The sequence below is a fragment of the Diadema setosum genome, chromosome 15 (genome assembly GCF_964275005.1).
Source record: "Diadema setosum chromosome 15, eeDiaSeto1, whole genome shotgun sequence".
Classification (NCBI taxonomy): domain Eukaryota; kingdom Metazoa; phylum Echinodermata; class Echinoidea; order Diadematoida; family Diadematidae; genus Diadema; species Diadema setosum.
In genome coordinates, this window is record NC_092699.1 from 7,414,490 (window position 1) to 7,427,621 (window position 13,132).

General features: G+C 38.1%; 1 protein-coding gene across 1 annotated transcript in view; it reads left to right on the top strand.

Moving 5' to 3' along the window:
* The window catches only part of LOC140239210 (uncharacterized), a 40,046-nt gene extending 34,258 nt beyond the window's left edge, over nt 1-5,788 (top strand). Inside the window, exons 4-6 of the mRNA XM_072319092.1 lie at nt 3,512-3,907; nt 4,354-4,470; nt 5,594-5,788. Of these exons, the coding sequence (XP_072175193.1) occupies nt 3,512-3,907; nt 4,354-4,470; nt 5,594-5,788 (708 nt within the window). The remainder of the gene's footprint in view (nt 1-3,511; nt 3,908-4,353; nt 4,471-5,593) is intronic.
* The last annotated feature ends 7,344 nt before the right edge of the window (nt 5,789-13,132 follow it).

A 13,132-nucleotide genomic window follows, 5' to 3' on the forward strand; every position in this document is an offset into this window, starting at 1 on the left:
TACTTTAACACTTTTTCGGTCATTTATTCATTTTAAATAAATCTGAAAAAAAAAAACTGCTCGAAGAGCTTTGACATGTGTATCTCTCCATTATCTTGACAAAATCGATCTTGCTCGTTATTTTACGACACACACATTAGTCTGATCTCTCTCTCTATATATTATATACTACATATACATGCATATATATTCACTGTAATATTTTTTGATACTGACGATACTGACGATTGATGCTGCCAACTAAGAATTCAAGCCGTTACCTTAATATCATTTGCAAGTATTAGGACGATCAAGAACTTAAAAAGTGTATTAGCCCATGAAATGTTGTTTATCGTTACGACACGTCATAATTATTTCGGGCATTTGATGACTTGGCATTTATATTTCTATATAATATCATTGTTATTTTGTCAGAAAATGGAATTTGTTTATGCCGAAGGAATAAAAAAGAAAAAAAAAAGACACCCCCCCCCCCAAAAAAAAAAAATAAAAATAAATAAAATCATATGCCCGCACTGGGGATCCAATGAACCCCTCAAGTTCCCAGTGGCATGCAGTCATTGGAGCTAATGAAAGGAAACCTTACAATGATCAGCAGCTAGTTACGTAATCAGGTATGATACGTATATACGATAAAAACATTGCAGCCACAAAACAATTATCTTGGAAACAACTACAAGCGTGGGAGATATAAACATTACATCCGTATTTTTGATGATACTACATAAGGTATAGATTTATAGGCACCTACCTTCGCCGCTGGATAACAGATGCCTGTTGCGACACAAAAGGGCTTTTTACACTTGTAAATTTTTGCTTAGCCCCGGACCAACGGTGGGGCTAAGGGGGGGGGGGGGGGGGGCTTAGCCCCACCGTTGGTACGGGACTATCCTTAGCCCACTTTCTGTTTACACTCGTTTTTGCCAAAGTGGGCTAGCCCCACCGATAGTACGGTACTATCTGGCCCTGCAAAATAGCAGGGGTTAGCACCGCAATTGCGGTGCCAAGCAAGTGAGTGTAAACAGAACGAAAAAATAATCCTGGGCTAAGCGACGGAGACAAAGTCCGACCCTCACTGACCAATCAGAAACGAGGTAATCAAGTGCTGCCGGTGCGTGCGTGTACGTGTACAGTACACAGCGTAATTATGAATATTCATGTGGTTTGGAAAGTCCGGGGCTAAGAAATACGAGTGTAAAAAGGTCAGTTTTCTCCTTAGTCCCGGACAAGAGATAGTACGGGACTAATTGGCGAGTGTAAAAAGCTGAAAAAATTGGTACGGGACTAACGATAGTCCTGGGTCAGAGAAAGTCCGGGGTTAAGAAAGACAAGTGTAAAAAGCCCTAAATTGTCGCCCCATCACAAATTGTCGCCCCCTGAAACAGGCGACAATTTGTGCATGGAGGTGGCGGCGCAAATTGTCGCCCGCACTCGAAGCACATTTTGGGGGTAATATCATTCTTGACATTGTCATTGAAATAATAACACATAACTTACATGGCTACATCCATGCAAAGAAGCCATGTAAAAAGTCACGGTGAGGCTTCAAGGAAGTTTGTATGTGTGCGCGCACATGATAGTTGAGTGTCTGTTCGTGTGTGTGTGTGTGAGTGTGTGTGTGTGTGTGTGTGTGTGTTATTGTATATTATGGAAGAACGTGTGTTGAGGTGGTTTATATGCATTATGAGGATTTGTTTGAGTGTTTGTTGGTGTTTGTTCATAAATACGTATGTATTTGCGGTGTGCATATGGCAGTTCGTTTGTGCTAAAATCAACTAACGATTGAGAAATTATTTACGGCTTGTCGAAATTATTCGCTCATGCATAAAGCATGCCAAACTTATTCTGGGACAAAGAATAGTGACATGGAATTTGATGGAAGAATATGACTGCAGTGAAAAAATGAACAAAGACGATAACATTTTTTAATAGGGAGGATACCTCCCTCGTATGCCTTTTCTCTCGGTCTCCCTCTCCTAGCCCGCCTCACCGCTGAAATTGACACACCCATACTATTTTGAAATCAACGCCGCTGTGAACTCTATAAGCACGTGCTCATACACGTTGAAGGCATTTTCACTGCCACAGTAGTACCTGCTGCTGCCCAAAAAGTTCGTTCGCACAAACATCAAGACACAAGTACACAAACAGACACACACACACGCAGAATTTCGACAATTTTCATTACACATATTTGATTTGATTTGATTTGATTTTATTGGTTCCTGCATTATATCATTGCTCATGCAGATACATAAACATAATATTATATCATATACATTAATGGTACCATACATATAAATGGATATACATGAACATATAGTTGCTAACAAAATGAGTTTTTTCATTACCTTTAGAATATACAGCAATACATTTCTTCATTGCTTGTACATAAATGTCCAACAGAACAGTGATGCAATGAATAACGCAGAAGGGCTACAGCTTAAGCATTGCTTGATTTGCATGCAGCCCTCTATATATATCTATATACATCTATAGTTACATGATTTTCATGTTACATGATTTTCATGTTACATGATTTTCATAACATGATTTTCATTACATGATTTTCATAACAATTTCTGTACAAGAACGGTTGCAACAATATTAAAGCAGAAAACGTGACTCTCTGATAATCGCTGATATACAGCTTCAATAATCCATTTCCGTCATTTCTTCGTGACTTTACATTTTGATGTTACTTCTTTCTTCAAACTAAATTTTTAGCGCTTCCGGTATCTATACGTTTTCTCCAACGTTACTTCTACAACAGGTTTCTATTCTTTTTTTTTTTTATGTCCGACCTGCATGCAAAATGAATGGTAATAAGCTGGTCTTCGATGTACTACTTAACTCATTCTTCTTCTTTCTTTTTTCTTTCTTTTTTTGGGGGGGGGGGGCAATGGTGTCTACTTATACTTTGGAACACACGCACGCGCTGGACATACCGATGAAATGCAGTATATTACATCCTTCAGTACTATAGTTAGCAGAAGTGATGACACCGACCTATTTTGGGTAAAAGATCAGGGAATATTCACATGATACCGTTTATCATAGCCAGGGGGACACGGACCCCTACTTTTTTGCACCCTTCCATAGGAATAGGCGTACATAGAGTGTGACCACTGTGAGTGACTGTATCCCCCCCCCCCCCCCCGCACCACCACTTACCCCGGAACTGGCAGTAGAAAATAATAGAACGAAACCTTTGAGCGCGGTAAGGCCGTTGTTGTTTTTGCGCCGATTCCTTTTTTTTTTTCTTTCTTTTTGCTTGTTAGCTCATGAAACCCGGCAGTGCCCCCACTTCCACTTTTGAAAACGTGGCGCCGGTCATGCATTGAGCAATACGAAAAGTCGTAAAACTTTGCTTCTCCAGACTAGTAGCATTGGAAATTGTTTATGCCTTCCCGTAAAGAGCGATCCAACATCTGGATGTTGTTTTCATGTTTGGAAGACAGACTAAAGACGTTCATTGATTTCAGATCCTTCTTTTGGTACCTTTCCACAGCTGTTCCACTCAGAGATGGAGTTCCTCACGAAAATCCGCTCTGCGAATATGTTGGTTTTCTCAGCCCTGGCCTGTGTCGTAGTAACGTCATCTAGTCCTCTGTATGGAAGTTCACTTCTTAAATACCATCACCTGCTATCTGCGAGGGATGACACAATCGCCGAGCCGACGCAGTCTATGCGTACTCCAGCGCAGGAAAGTCTAGAGGGACCACGTGACCATAACGCGGGCGCCACCGTCGTGGCGCCAACTTCTCAGTCACCGTCAACACATTATGGCGCTCACCTTATCAACAGACTGGCTCTCTTTCCTCACGACACCACGTGGTGCGTAGCAAGACATATCAAACAGGTGATCGAACACGAAGGATGCTCATCAAGAACTATTGATAACAAGGTACGTAAATATATGAATTTATTATTTTTTTAACTTCTTCCTTTAATTAATCAATATATCATAATGATACCATGAAACAGCATGCCTCTATATAAACACACAAGCACACACACATACACACACTCACACATACACACACACACACACACATGTATACGGATACATATACATACATATATATATCCCATATGACAGACATTAAAAAAAATCACAACATGAGATCAGTGTCAGTTTACACATGAAAATTTTAAAGAAAAAAAAAAATAACTGCGGGGCCTTTCTCGTCCAATTTCTAAGCAACCTACATGCAATTCCATGGTGACACACTTAAAGCAATATTGATTACTCATCAATTTTGTGACAAGAGCTATCTCTCGCCAGCCAATGAAATTACGAATAAAAGCAATACCTTAATGACGTGCTTTCTTTTCCTTTTCAAATTTCAGATGTGCGCAGGACAATGTATCAGTTATACCGTGCCTAAGGTTTTACCTCACCTTGGTAACAAGGACGACTTCCGGTCATGTGATTGTTGCCAGCCTTCGCTAATCTCCTGGATAAATGTAAGAATTTCAATTTGTAACGATCATGTGTTGCATTGTGTGATAAATTAGTAAATTTACGAATGATGTTTGTTATTACAAAAGTCCATTACTACGAAACACTAAAATTCCGTATACCTTATGGTTCGTTAATTTCAGAAGAAAAAAAAAAGAAAAAAGTTTCGTTAATTTGAACATTTGTGGCGTTATTCAGTGGTTCGTAGTTCCGAAAATGAAATAAAGATCGTCATTCCCAAGGTTATTTGATCTGAAAATTAAAAAAGGTGCATTACGCCGAAGGTAATTCGACAAGGAAATAAGGTTCGTAAATCCGAAAAAAAAAAATACAGTTAATTTCCAAGAGAAAAAAAGTACAATAGTATAAGAAACATATTGCCTTGGTCTCTTCAAACAGAACTGTGAAATTTGATACATTCAATTATTTGCAAATGCAATGGCAGCAGCAACCCCCAAATCTTTAATAAACAAGAAACAAAATAAAACCTAAAACTTAAAAAAAGGGAAAAACGATTAAAAAGCAAACAAACTCCCACCCGGACAGTAACGATTATGGCTTTGGTTAATATTGTTACTAGAGATAATTATTAACATATGTCCGTCCACTAAAGCCCCTCTCGTATGCATTATGTGTAAAAAGTTTGACATTCACCACACGGCGGCTAAACTAGATAACAAATAAATTCTTTAATCGTTTTTTTTTTTTCAAGCTTTTGTGGTGTGCCATATTACTCATTGGCCGAGCGCGTTGGGTGAAATGAAACGTTAGCATCAAAGTTTTATGTGAGAGAATTTATACTATGTTGACAACGATGCTGTCAATTGCTACGTGTTCAGCCAGTAATACTGAACTATTCGCTTACATTTCGGGGGAGGGTAGAAGTTGAATAAATCAGTGTATGAAATTGATAGGATTCTTAAAAGTGGATATGCTGCACGAGTTAGCTCTTCATAAATATGCATTAATGAAATTCCTTCATTCAGTAAGAAAGGAATGTAAGTTACCAATGTTAAACATGGGCAAAACATAAGGGGAACTCGATAGATAATCTTAAATTTGTCTTTACATGGACTTATGTTTTATAACCTTACGGGTATTCCCCCTTCTTAATACATTAAAATGCAGGTTCAACTGACTTGCGACGCCGCCGAAGGGACGCCCGAAGTCACCAGACTCGTTGAAATCGTGGAGGAGTGCCGATGCACGCCTTGCGGTTCACGTGAACCATCGATGACGTTTAGCACGACGCCTTCCGCCACCAACGGCACGGCATCAATGGATGAGTCCTCATCTTATCTAGAAAGCTCGAGCTACCTTTAACGAGAATTCCCGTCCAGTAGTTATATATTTGTTATTGTCCTTCTTTGATGCTGTTATCGAGCATCCCACCTGCGCGAAGACACCGCACAAGTTTGTGCTCAGCCTGTGTTCATTTCTATTGCCTATGGTTGTTTTTACACTAAAATACTCCTTTGAAAATGGTGCAGTATTGCACACTTCAACTGAAAATGACAGGACTTTCAACTCTGGTTATTCGTATTATAGTAAGTCATTTTTGTTTAAGAATATTCTGTAGTGAACCTGTTCAAAATATATTCAAAATTCATATTCTATTTCTTTCCAGTAGTTCTTGTTGTTGAACAGAATTTCTAAACATCAAAACACTCAAAAGGACGACGAGATGCCTGATAAATCGACGACCCCCCCCCCCAAAAAAAAAAAAAAAAACCCAAAAACAAAACAAAACATGCAGATTCTCTCATTTCATTTCAGGTGTTTTGGTGTTTATTCATTTATTTATTTTTCTTTGTAATTGCTACCTTGTTATACGTTAGGAGAGCTTAGCCAAATAAGGCATCTAACGCACGTTGCACAAACAAATGCACCATCACAACAGCTGTGCAATTCATAGGTTAAAGCGACCAATGGAAACTTATTAGGGCGCATAATCAAAAATAATAACACACATAGATGAGCAGCCCACCAGTGAAATTGACGCGTTTGCACGATTTAATCTGAACCACGTGTGCGTAATTTGATATTCAAAGAAGGTGCCGAGATTCTGTCGTGACGTCAGCAAAGAGATATTTAAAGAAAATATGGGAAACTAAACTGGCTGTTCAGACTTTGTCAAAGCATGTCAAAAACGTCACTCGGGGTGATAATTACAGGGATTGGAACTATTTTGTTCTTCTTGTTGTTCCTGGCCTGGGCCAACTCTCGTCATGCACCTTGCTTACGCACATAAAATACACACACATAGGCCCTTTTGATTGCAGCCGCGTGTATATTAATTTAATGGTATTTTATTGTATAGTTTGTGATTTACATCTTATTTTACACGTTGATGTCTTATCTCACTTTCATGAAATCAGTTTTTCAACGGTAAGGTAAACAGGTAAAAGAAAAAAAGGTATTCAAGAGTCTCTGCCTAACTTGGCTATCACATATCTGTTCAACTCCGGCACTCTGACACAATTTAGAAAAATGAAAATTAATGGAAAATCTTTGTGTGGTGGATCTTCAGATGTAATTATTGCTTTGACTCGAAAACCATGCAAATCCGTGCTTGCACGGGAAATTGTCTCTTGGATATTCATGTTTAATCTATAACTGATAACGTAATATAGGTAGTAATCTTTGTTGCGCCACGGTGTACACCGCCTTTGTGCCACAGTATGTTGAGACTGCAACGTAGATCCATGTAACCTTTTATAGAATTTCGTAACGTCGGACATGAAATGAGTAAAGTTGGAGAGAAAATGCCAAGATTTGCTATGATGTATGCATTCTATGGCAATTCTATAATCATTTTTTCTTTCAAATGACCAGTAGCTACAATATTGATTAAGAATGACTTACTTGAAACTTACTCGCAAATCCAATAGGGAACACAGCTTGATATTCAATCACCCCAAAATGCAAGCTATATGTGACAGAAATGGAATCGTGAGTGGAGCTTTCATTGTACTGAGGCATTTGGAGATTTATCGATCGGTTTTGGCTGGTTTGTGCACTTGAGAAAAAAAAAGCCAATTTGGCGCGCCGTCGAGTGAGTCGGGTGTGCGAACGCGGCAAATAAAAACATAGCACTAATGAACACAATGGAGCAGAACTGACAATGATTTATACTCCTAATAGTATAACTGTAATCAGCACAATAAATATTTTACATAGAGATGACTAGATATGAAGTATAAGCAAATACAGTCTACTAGATACAGTCCTATTAAAGGTTTTTTTTTTTAAAGTTTTTATGACGTGGAATGATTGACTAAATACACTTCGGCTTAACGAAACAGAAATTAAATTGTGATAGGCAATCACTTGAGTATATGAAGCGTTTATTTGCAGAAACCAATAAATCCATATTTGTCAAATGGACATACGTATTTGCGATTATAGGTCAAGAAAAATAAAGAGAATAATAAGAAAATTTTTGCTTCTTTTGACCATAACTTCAAAAATATACCTTTATATGTAGTGACCAATATATCATTTTAAAAGGTATTATTTTGTACTTTATGACAGAGACCGTACTTCAAAATCTTCAAAAATGGACTTATCGTTGTTTGCAAACAAACTCTTCATATCTTACCAACATTAGCTGGAGAAACCTAATAAACAGACAAAGTATGGTTGCAAAGAATAGGTTCCACGGGGAGAGACAGAAGAGAGAGAGAGAGAGAGAGAGAGGACACATGATGCAGGTAGACTTAGATAGAAATGAAAGTTCAGCACAGAAACATGCAGACGCACTACGTTATCATACGAATGCAAGGATACAGTACAGTGCAGCTACGATAATTGAACTAAATCTTGATGTTCATGCGATGAGACTGCACTTTTTCTCAAAAGGAAAAAAATATAACTACTCAGAAAAATGATAAAGATGTTAAAAAATGTTAAACTGATATGTGTCAACTCTTGCTCCGAATGTTCCGGTGTGTACTTAGCATATATGGAAGTGGACTGTGCTGAAAGCTATTGCGATTGCAATTAAAAGTCAACGATAGGTGCATACGTTTGATGTGAAATTTGGAAATTTTTCAATCTAAAAGGTAAGAAATATCACTTTCGAGGACATGTTAATTAGAAAACCATGGTATCCGCACGTAGCCCTTTTTTTTTCTAGTGCTTATCTTCACTGCGCACTATGAAAGTATATAAAAGTAGAAGTATCCCCTCTGAAGAGGAAGCTTGTGTATTTTGTGAAATGAAAGCCAATGATCTGGTGCACGCTTTTCTTAGAATGTTTATAATAATATATACTCTATGAAAGAAGCCTAACCACAAATGCAATGTTACTGAGGTCTGTTACTGTACATCATGGAAACAAAGAGGGATGGGGGATGCTCAAACACCCAAAATTCCCTTTTCAAGTTCAAAGGAGGGGGGGGGGGGGTTAAACCCTCCAAACCGTCTACCCCTTTGCACTTACATAATATGTCTGAATTAATCTAAGACCAAGTACTGCCTGCCTATATTAGTGTACTGCGCCAAAAAGAAAAAAAGTAGGGACGGCATTCACAATGAAGTCGTGTCACAGCATGCAGGCCAGTAAGCCTGGCTTGTTTGATGTATACTGCATGAACACAGGCAAGCATACATTCATAATTATGAATTAAAATAAAAAAATCAATCAAGGTTTTAATGATGTTTTCGACTTAAAAGCTCGATTAATATACCACATTCTGCATACACGAGTCTTTGATAGATAATTCTTTTGAAGAAAAATAATTACATATTACACACCTGTGAGAAATGTGATATCCTTGTTTTCGTTTTTGCTACAATCTGCCCTTTAAAAGAAACATCACCACTGCTTGAAATTAGGATTATTTTCAGTTAAAAGGTGCAGTTTGTTAGTGTTGTGTGCAATTTGCCAATGATGGTCACAATTTTTTTTATCTTTTATTAAAGCTGTAACAATGTTTGTGGAATTATGATTCAATTAAAAGTTTGTGAACTTCAGTTTTCTTGTCTATCATTTGAGCTCTGCACAAATTTAGCATTTGGAAATGAGAAAGTTTGTCTGAAACTGTGACATCTTAGGATGCTGATGTTAATAAAGATTTAACTTATGTTTCAAAAATACACTGCCACAATACCAAAAAGTAATACCAATATTCCCATTAATCGTCTTCAGTGAGTCAAGCCGTAAAGTCAGAAGCATATATTTTATATATATATATATATATATATATATATATATATATATATATATTATATATATATATATATACATATATATATATGTCTGTGTGTATGTGTGTGTGTGTGTGTGTGACCGTGCATCACAAAACGAACAAAAAGTCGCACCTCTTGATTTTATGTGAGGACTCAAAAAAGGTGAAATGGGTCAGCCAAGTTAATCTTGAGTTTTTCATTTTATCTGCAAGAGCTATTCTTCTTCTACATTATCCTTAAGTTTGGGATCATAAAATGAATTGGAAAGTGTGTTTTCAAAGGTTTTTCTACAACCAATGACAACCCTTATTTTTGTGGAGTATAGTGTGATCAGGTATGTCTATATTATAGAGGTTCCTTTTCATTATCCTTTGCTCACACTTCACTTTCAACTCTAATAACTTTTGGAAGAATAATGCTTTGAAAGTTGGCATTAATCATGGACAGAATGTGTAAATACAGCATGTTCAATTTCAGCTTCATCTGATAATCCCGACATTGTTGTTGCTCCAGTGGTTTACATCCCGTTTTTTTTTTTTTTTTTGTCCCATTCGTACCACAGCTAGCACAGCTTGGTAAAGATTACGCGCTTGAATAGACCCTGTACTTCAGAGCATCTTTTCTCAGTTCGCACTTTCCAGAGTGTGTGCGTTCTCTACAGTTTTTAGATATGGTTATGGGAGTCCATTTGAATTGTGTTTAACATCGTTTTAAAGCTTAGAGTCTGCCCTTTCAGAATTTGGCCTTAATTAAAAATCCATATCTGGCGACTTTTTGTTGGTTTTGTGATGCAGGGTCACATATAACCCCAACGCTATATACTTATAGCAGATTCATCTTGAATGGATTTAGACTTACAATCAATTGATTTGTATATCTATTATATATACATATATTTATATTCTGTGCTGGTAATCTATATTTGCAAACAGGAAATAAGAACGCATTGCAACCGCAATTGCAATATTATGCAGCATATTAACTGAGTTAACCCTTATGTAAAGCCTTTCCAAAGCAAAAAGGACCTGACAATTTGAATTATTAAATCCGTCAGACTGGTCTTGGCTGGTCTTGAATATATCTTAACGTAGACATTATCTTATTTCTCAATTTCTTTTTTATTTGCATCACTAAGATTTGAATAAAGTCTATTCATATTACCTCCCGCTGTTTAAGGCGGGTTCTGACAGGATGAGCAATATAATCCTCAAACGCTGCAATTCAGTCGGTCAATATGATTATACTTGTTTTCGAACTTTTCAGAACGCCAATCCACCAGTGCACATATTTAGTATTGAATAATCCCTAACCTATTCCCTGGAAGATCGGCTTTAAATCCATCAGTAATCCTAAATAGATCCACGTGGCGGGGGGGGGGGGGGGTGTAAGATAAAGCTGTATATTCCACGTGATGAAATCGGGCAAATATGCGTTGAAGCCATGACAATTATTTCTATTATATCAGCACATCCCACACACATCATTACGAAACCATTACAAGTTTTGACAACTCCTGGTTGTAGATGAACTCCTTTTGTAGATGAACTGCTTTTGTAGATGATCTTTAAGCTAGTTATGTAGCATAGCATTTTACTTGAGAGAATATAATACAAACTAATGTATGTTTTGAATATTCTTCACTCTTGTAAATTCCGCAGGTCTTTAAGGTATCTGTCTTGAACATTAATTCATGAGTTTAACTACGTAATCCATATCTAATTTCTCTCAGAAAAGGATCATACATTTAAATACATGTAACTTTGTGTGCAAAGATATCACATTATAAACATCATTACATGAGAAACGGTTAAAGATACCTTTGACACAAACAAAATCGTCAAAAAGGTCAAAGTACAGCAGCAGCATTGGATAACAAAGATGGAGGAAGCGGACACATGACATCTTCTCGCCCATTCCATAATCGCAAACACATGGGAAAGTCACTTTCACCTCGCATACCAGGCTTAGAGTTGCGTAGTTTTGCGCAAAATGTTGCGTAGCCTTAACTCATGAAAGTTATTTTGACGGAAGCAAGTGACTGCAAAAACGAAAAAAGAAAAAGAAAAAAAAAAAAAGAAAAAGAAGTGGTTGGGTAAATCCTTAGCTAGACCCTCAAAGGGGTTTTAGTCGGACTGGCATGGCGTAGAGTAGCGTACCATTGCGTAGGGATTGGCATAAAATAGCGTAGTGTTGCGTACTATTGCGTAGGCATGGCGTACAAAAGCGTAGCGCTACGTAGACTTGCGTATAAACTGCGTAGGCTTGCGAACTGTGCTGTACGCCAAAAGTACTGACATGTTTATTTATTCGTCTAATTATTTGCATACCCCTTTGCGCTAGACGTATTGTTACCGATGCCGACGACGACGTAGCCACAGCGTAGGGTAGCGTAAGTTCGGCGTAGTGGTTACAAAGCGGTCTGCAACTCCATGTAATGCCCCAGTCACACAGTGCTTTACGATGGGTTACGTCGGCCGCGGATTGATACGGATGAGTGGACGTAGGGGGACGCAGCGTGGACGCAGGCATCCGCAGGGTCGTATGTAGACGTAACTGTCCGTAACTAATCCGTAAAGAAACGGAAAATGACGGCGCCAAGCCTGCGAAATTTTGAAATGTTCAAAATTTCGCAGAGGGACTCCACGGATGCAGACTTACACAAGTAACCGTAACTAAACGTAACTATCCGTAACTATCCGTAACTAAACGTAACTATCCGTGACTAAACGTAACTATCCGTAGCTTGGACGCAGACTATCCGCAAAAAATTCACCTCCCGTCCATTTGCGTTCATTTGCGTCCACCGTACGTATCCGAAAATAACCGCAAGTTAACGTATTACAACACTTACGACCTCTTACGGACATTTACGGACAGTTACGGGTGCTGCGGACAATACATTACGTCCTTTGGCGTTTTCCATTTTCCTCTCCAATGGGAATAGAGACTTATGGTAACCTACTAGTACACCACCCGTGTTACTGCAGCGCGTTGTATCTGAAGGAATACTGCAACTCATTCGAGCGGTGGAGTGGCAGAACAGTTGCATGATGGTCAAGTTATGAAATTTCTCCCATAAATGGTCATTTTAAGTGGCACCCATATACAGATGACATTGTTGACCCTTGGTGCTGAACTTATTTTTCTTGCACTCTCTGAATGTATGTTATTCGAAAAAGGTCAATATTTTGGGTAGGGAATGGGGTTCCAGCATATTATTTACTTTTCTGGCTGGGGAGGATATGGGGCAGCGATAAACTAAATTCAGAACGACTGTATTTCTATAAAATCTTAAAGGGGATGGCTAGTAACAGATCAGTGGGAATCAATGGGAATACTGGGGGATGATTGTTCCAATTCTTGTGGGATTCATTTAAGAGTACATTATATATCTATTGTTGTGTGAAAATTATTTGCTTCAGAATGGTCTTACATTCAAGTAATTTGCATGCCAGTACAGTGTCGGGGCGATAG